The sequence below is a fragment of the Pseudonaja textilis genome, chromosome 3 (genome assembly GCF_049901715.1).
Source record: "Pseudonaja textilis isolate UNSWEBS1 chromosome 3, rPseTex1.2, whole genome shotgun sequence".
In the NCBI taxonomy this organism is placed as follows: Eukaryota; Metazoa; Chordata; class Lepidosauria; order Squamata; family Elapidae; genus Pseudonaja; species Pseudonaja textilis.
The window spans coordinates 48,707,133-48,714,800 of NC_141992.1; the positions used below are offsets into that span (position 1 = coordinate 48,707,133).

The 7,668-nt window shown below is 37.1% G+C and overlaps 1 protein-coding gene across 1 annotated transcript in view; it reads left to right on the forward strand.

Annotated features, from left to right (window-relative positions):
- The window catches only part of NUDT3 (nudix hydrolase 3), a 28,522-nt gene extending 21,639 nt beyond the window's left edge, over positions 1-6,883 (forward strand). The window contains exons 3-5 of the mRNA XM_026719969.2: positions 2,864-2,908; positions 3,252-3,336; positions 4,610-6,883. Coding sequence (XP_026575754.1) covers positions 2,864-2,908; positions 3,252-3,336; positions 4,610-4,782 — 303 coding nt within the window. The 3' untranslated portion in view covers positions 4,783-6,883. The remainder of the gene's footprint in view (positions 1-2,863; positions 2,909-3,251; positions 3,337-4,609) is intronic.
- Positions 6,884-7,668: the final 785 nt, after the last annotated feature.

Here is a 7,668-nt window from a genome sequence, read left to right on the forward strand (position 1 = left end):
AAGGAAGCAGGTGGGCAGAGTACCGAGTGCATCAGGGTGGTTGGCAAGGAAGTGGCAGTGGCTGGGTTTTTTTCCATTTTCAAACCCCCCACTACTGCTGCTGTGGGCATGGAGCCATTGACAATGCTGTCACTGCAATGGGCTTAGAGCTGCCTCCATGGCTACTGCGACACCAAGCCAGTGGCAGCATTGATGGTGGAGGCTCCATGCCTAGTGTGGTGGCAGCAACATCAGCAGCAGTTTCTCTGCCCTGGCATGGCAATGGCAACATTGACATCAGCAGTCTATGCCTGGCACGGAGGTAGCAACATCAGCAACAGAGGCTTTGCACCCTGCATGGTGGCAGCAACATCAGCAGCTGCACCATACCTGATACAGCAGCAGCATCAGTGGTACTGCAGCAGGCTCAGAGCCGCTGCAGCACCATGCTCAGAACCTGGCACACCGACAGGGTATGGGTGAAAATGGGAAGCCCCTGGCCGCTGCCACCTATCTGCTGCTCATTCCGGTTGAATGACAGTACCAAACAACAGTGTGCAGCCAAACTTTCAAGGATCTACCTGACCAGCTGGAACAGCTTGTGATCAGACATGAAGGCAGGGGCCAGCAGAGGAGGCAAATTTCCACCCGGAGAGATAGTGAAACACGAGCTTCTAGCCCGTCAACTTTCGGTTTTACCCAGTTGTTGGGAGAATATTCTCCTCCCAGGAGAAGGTGATCTACCGCCGTGGGAGATCTGGAATATGTTTCCAAGTGATGAAATCCATTTAAAAAGAAAAGAACAAATCCATCTTCCAAGACAATTTCTTTTATTTAGGAAAGCATCAAATTGGCAAAGTCCATGGAAATTCTAGATCTGACACAACCCGGAATTACCCCACAATGTTAAAAACAACCTCCAAAAGTCACATTCTCCAATAGAAGTAATTCAACATTGCTTGATGTCATAAATCTGCACTTCAAGGGGCCCAAGCACGGACAGCTCGTTTCCCACAGGAAGAAGAATCACCTAGCCAAAACACTCTATCTCCATTCCTCCCCCTTTAGGAATGTGGCAAGCCCGAAACCCTTCCCCCCATGACTTCCACAGAGAAAGTAAGAAAAAGAATATATACTAAGCCTAACTAAAATGGCTACACATATGTCAATTTCAAGCTTGACAGATTGCTGCTACTGCAGTTCCCAGCCTCTTCTGCTCAAAGTCTGGAGGGAGGGTGGGCCTGTGAAAATGGGATGACCTCAGCCACTGTTGCCTTCCCACTGCTCTGCACTCTGCCCACCCACCCACCCGCTCGCTTGCTTGCGTTCCCTGCTCTTCGTCCACCAGTGGCGAGATCTCCCTGCAGAGATTTGGCTGTTTGGAGTTGTCTTGCAATGACTTGGCAGTGGCGAATTAACAGAGGCAACCTGGCCGTAGTGAATTGTCCCATTTTGCACTATACAGCATCTGGCAAATGAAGGAGTTTTCATACACATTTTTGATGTCAGATATTGGAACCTGGCATATAAGATCATTCATCCATCTATCCATTCATTCATCCATCCACCCATTCATTCATTCATCCATCCATTCATTCGAATATAAGGCTGCCCATCTTTAAGGACACCTGGAGAAGCCTAGAACAACCGTAAAGCCCCCAAACCACTAAAACCATAATATAAGTGTTGACAATCCCTATACTATTTCCAGAAATACATTTAGCAAAGAGAGGTGGTGGAGAAATCAAATTGAAGGCTCCCTGTTCTCCAAAATTGGAGGCGAGAACTACCTTTAGAGTTCACTGAATGTTTTAAGAAAGCTCATCAATTTTTGAGAATAGACAGTACAAAATTTGGAAAAAAAAGAGCTCTCTGGATTGAAAAAAAAAAAGAACTGGGGAAGTGCTAGAACTGGTATTACAAACCTCCACTTAAGAGACAAGATCTAATGGTAGAGGATTCTCCCTATCCCAAATGATAATCCTAAACCTTATCCTTACCTAATAAGGGTGAGAGCAGGATGTAAGGGTGCACAGGAGTTTGAACATTTAAGGGTTATATCTTGGAATTTGGCTAAATGCCAGGTATACCTGTGAGAAATCTGTAATTCATGGTTTGAACTTGGATGAGAGAATAGACCTGGCATATATTATAAAGATCTGAACAGATGAAAAGAGGAGTGTTCGCCTTTCAGAAAGGTGGTGGATTTCTGAAAGGTGAACACTCTTCTTTTCATCTGTTCAGATCTTTATAATATATGCCAGGTCTATTTTCTCATCCAAGTATTTCAGGTGTAGCCTTAAGATAGAGAGGGTTGGTAGGATGATATTGTGACTTTGGAGATGTCCAGAGGCACTGCTTCACGAATAACTAAATATGAGGTGTTGTTTTGTGAGCTTGCACCTGAGAAATAAGCTAAGAGGTTGTAGATGATGTTACTTTACTGACCTCTGAAACACTACAACTTCACCCTACCTGCTCAATCTTTTCAAAAGTTAGTACTAGATTTATTTAGATTTTCAGTTCAAGCAACATTTCAACTTAAACCCCTGGGGAGGGGGAGAAACAGCTTTTGAGTTCATGGCCACCATGAAAATTACTAGCTTGTTCAATGTGATCACAGTCCATATCCACACAGATATCTGTATATAAGAGCTGGGGTTTTTTTTGTCTCAGAGCAAATCATATTATAGGTTACCATATTGACAAAGAACACTTCTAAAGGTTCACAAACTTCCACCATGGTACAGTGTAAATCATACCATGGAATTATATATAATTCTTAAAAGTTTGTAAAATATATAATTTAAATTATAACTGATTTTTAAAATAATTTGAACTATGACTTATATTAAATGCCTTTTTCTTTTCTTTCCTATCATAGGCTGGAGTGAAAGGGACATTAGGAAGATTAGTAGGAATTTTTGAGGTAAGTACAAATATCACCAGAATTGATAAAACATTTTTATATGTAATTAAAGTTTGGAAGCATGTAGAGCTTCTGTTATGGTAGGTTAGAAGATAAATTTTCTCTGATTTGAATCCTCTTCAAAATGTGGTACCACTTGTAAATGTAGGACAAAAATGCTTGAAGACATTTTATGGTTTAACTTACTAGTAGTATCTGAATCTGTTTGATTAAGAAATCAAGACATAATTGAGCATTGCTATTGATGAGACATATTCTTAGTATATTTTCAACTCAGTGCTAAGATTAACATTGTTGTAGCTGTCATGTTTCTTCAAATTAACTTCGTTTATCATCCTTTCAGAACCAAGACAGGAAACACAGAACATATGTTTACGTACTTATTGTCACAGAAGTATTGGAAGATTGGGAGGATTCTGTGAATATCGGTAAGCAAGCATATTAATTTGTGTCCCTGATTCTCTTTAGGAGGATAACAGTTGAATTCCCCTATTTAGATTAAGATTTATAAAATGTGAGTTTAAAAAAAAATCAAAATCTTATTTGGAAGATTTCTTCTGTAGTTGTTACAAAGTGTATTATATTTTTGTTGCTTATATTTTCATAAAAATAGCACATAAATATTCACATCTTGAAAATATGTATTTTTCAAAGCTTGATAGTACATAATCAGATCCTTTTTTCAGAATCAGTTATGCACTTCTAACCTAGAGTTAACGAAACACTCTTGCAGTATGCAGAGCAATATGTATGAAATAGCTATTCTTGTTATCTTCCAGTTGTTATTTTTTATTTGACCTTAACTAAGTAACTACTTTTATTCTAAGTATTAGGATAAAAATAGGTTAAGACAAAAAATAGTCATATTAAGAATTCAGTCTCTTACAAATTGCCTCATGTTTCCAAAAGTCAGAGAAATGATAAAATAGTATCTAGTACATGTGCATTTTAAGATAACAATCTTACTATACAACATCCATGATTTGGCGGAATGGCTATTTCCTAATCTTAGATTTTCCATGTTTATATCCTTGAATAACAACTACACCATCTACAATTTGCAGAACTATAACAAGTTCTCAATGTGACTCAGGTTTTTATTTTCTGTTCTATTCCACACATCCTTTTAATCATATAGTAATTAAATTTATTACGCTTGAAAAAAATTCATTAGAAAATAAACCCTGTTTTTTTTTACTTAACTGAAAACTTGTTAACTAAATTATTTCCTTCTCAGCTACTAATTATAGTAAATTACTTCAATGTATGTACAATAAATAAACTTAACAATAAACTTAACAGGTAATACAATAACACTCAGTTTTTCCTGTAATTGATTTTTGAGGAGATTGATTAGATAGGTTGGTTGTGCCAAAGTCTTCTTTGAACGTATGTTATGTCCTATATCCTTAATCTCATTTAGAATGAAGTTCATAAATGTTTAAGAATTTAGGGGTGCTTAGTATCCTGAAGATATTTTGCTCTGTACAGAAGTATACCTTTATTGTGAAAAATTGAACAGGAGATTTTTTTTGCATTTTGAAAAGAAAAACCTACTTAATGAGTTCATTATTTAGTAATAATAATCGATATACAGTTTGCTGTATATGGTTTGCTGTTGTGAAACAATTACATAGGGAGAGGGTTGTAAATACTTCACTTGTTGTAATATAACCTTCCTCCCTCTTTCTTTCTCTGCAGGAAGGAAAAGGGAATGGTTTAAGATAGATGATGCCATAAAAGTTCTGCAGTATCACAAACCTGTACAGGCTTCATACTTTGAAACCTTAAGGCAAGGCTATTTGGCTAATAATGGCACTCCTGTTGTGACCACATCATTCTCGAAGGAGAGCACACTATCCGACATCAGATGACTGAAGACAGCCCTTTCAGAAAAGTTTGAAACATAGACTGAAACTTGGATTTCCTTTCTTCCCCTCTTCTCGCCGCTTTCACATGTGTTCTTTGGTAAACAAGACATGTGCAGCAGCCTTTGGCAGAGCAGATGTTTGAGTGTTGCATTATAGTGCAAAGTGGGTGGTTTGGGGTTTTTTGTTTTTGCTTTTTCTTGGATATGTATTTTGTAATACACATTTTGTGCATGAAGTGCCCCTTCCCTATTAACAATTTTGACAATGTGAACAGCAAGGCTATTAGTTTCATCTATGCCTTGTCTTCTGAAATGTTCTTGTATATATTATTCCAACCATAGCCAAATCTCTTATCTTTTCAGTAAAGAAGGCTACAAATGTGAGATCAATTCTTTATGTCTTAGATTTTGTACTGTAAGGTACTGTTGAGGTCTGTGTGGTGGCTACTTGCTCCACATCCGCAGGTAACATTTTTTAGAGGGAGAAATCTAACACTGATTTTGCAAGATTTTTTTTTTAAAAAAAAACACAAGCTGCTTCTATAAAGAGGGCTTCATAAACTTGTCTGCCTTGTTCTTTGAAAAGAAATCTTTACGATAGTGCTAGTGGCTGGGCCAATTTCATTCCCTGCATCCTATTCCCTGACCTAAACTTAATACAATGAGACTTGAAGGAGACGTGCAGAGCATCCCTGGTGCTCAATTCTTTCTATAGTTTCAACCAGTATGTCATGTAACAATGGACAGAATCACAAAGGATTGGTCACCATTCAAAAGCATATGGGTTCAGAAGCCTAATAAATTACAAAGTCAGTAAATAGGAATCAGGGATTTGAAATAAGTTAAAACATGTGAACTGGAACAAGAAGCACTAATGCTTTTAATAGTGTAAAATGATTTTATCTTCCTGTTGCATAATGCTGGTGTCTTTTTATGGTCCATATGCCTTACATCTTACTGAACTGGATATTGTAATTTGTGCTAAAGCATTGGATTGTACTTCGAGTGTCACCTCATGGTGGGACAGTCACTTTATGTCCCTGAAAAGAATTCCCAGGGAAAAATTCAAGTGTCCAGTCTAGTTTGTCTGTAATATTGTATCATGGAGCACACTCAAAATTGTAGACTTAATTTCTTAAGCAGCAAAGGTACAGCTAGTTCCCAAGTAGAATAGTTTATAGGAGGATCTGTGTCATTTAATAGGATAGTTAACCTGGTGCATTGGCACACATCACATTTTTGTTTCTGTTGATGTTTCATACTGTCTTGATTTGCCAATAGTGTTGTCTTGTTTTTGGGAAGGGCTGTGGGAGGGGGTGGATCTGGGTAGATTTGGGGAGGGGCATTAGTTCATCCCTGGCTTGAGACAGGACTTAGTTGCTATATTTGGTGACTACTTCTTTGTCACAGTATAGCCAAGATGTGAAATTAAACCTGCAGTACTCCAATTTAGTAGATAATTCTCCTTTCCCCTTAACATGCTTAAAATACATTTAAAATATTCTGAAATAGTCATGCAGCCCAATGAAAAGTAAATTAGTATAGTTTCTTCAATGGACAGTTGCTATAGAACCAATAATATTTCTTATTTTTTAATTCCCTACTTTCTGTTAATAGGATAGCATTCCTTAATATGGCATCACTGAAACCAAAAGTACATGCTGAAAGGTGCAGTTGAAAAAAGTGGCTTAAACTTAATCTTGAACAAATGAAAAATTATGTTATGCCACTTTATTGCCCTTCATCTTAACAAATAATAAAATTTAGCTAAGTGAGCTTGATTAATGTCTTGAAGCGTACAATACAATAATAATTTATTTTACTAAGTATATATGTGACACTATCCAGGATAGAAAATCATTGCCTTTAACTAAAGGTTTTGTGTCTCATTGAACTGATTAGGACAGAGAACTGTTTGAAAGAGAACTGAGACTCTTGATGGAGTGACTGCAGTTTTAATATCTATAGCATGCACACTTTTTTAAAACTCTAAAATGTTTTTATAGGGCTGTTAAACTGAAACTTTAGAATAGAATATTGTTGATGATATTCTAATAGTGATTTCTTGTTTGTTTGGGTCAGGAAAAATAAATTGTGCCAAGAAAGTAGTTTAATGTGGGATGAATTGATGACTGTTTATACAACTGCACTGAGTTGCTGATGTTTGCCTTCTGAACTGGAAATGGAAGATGCGTCTCTTGGGGTATAATCTGTCTGCATTATTATTGGTAAACTTTCTCCTGTTTACTGAAACTCACTATTACACCTCCTTTTAATGCACTATATACATAGCTTTCCCAGCATCTCAGGGTACTCTGTAGTAAACAAGCCAAGAAACTGTAGTAATACAATGAAAATGCATTATATCAACTCACTTTTTCACATTTCTAATTACACTGGAAGTTCCCAAACTGCCAGAACATACTTCAAGAAAGTGAATTTTCAAATACAGTTCATTCTAAGTAGGCAGGTTGGTCACCATACTGGACTTGCTGGCAGTGACAATAAAATCATGTGAACAGTCATTCTTTCCCTATAAAATGGTTTAGTAATTATGTTTGGCCATCAGATATTCAGGAGATTAGGTATTGTCTCCCCAAAAAATCTATTACTTAGCCATGAGTTTTATTTTTATATGTACATTTCTGGTCCTTCACAGTTTCAGAAGAGGTTCAACATTTGCAAGAATTTCTTGAACTTGCACACTTTTTGATTTAGACATTTGCTATAACAGTGCAAGCAGTATTCTGGATTTGTAATTATATACTGACCAATAGTTAGCTATAAGTTTAAATGAGATACCAATACTCTCATTAGATGAATACTAGATGGGCTTTTGCGTTGTGTCCTAAATATCACTTAATAAGGTGGTGCACTAGTGTAGACATCA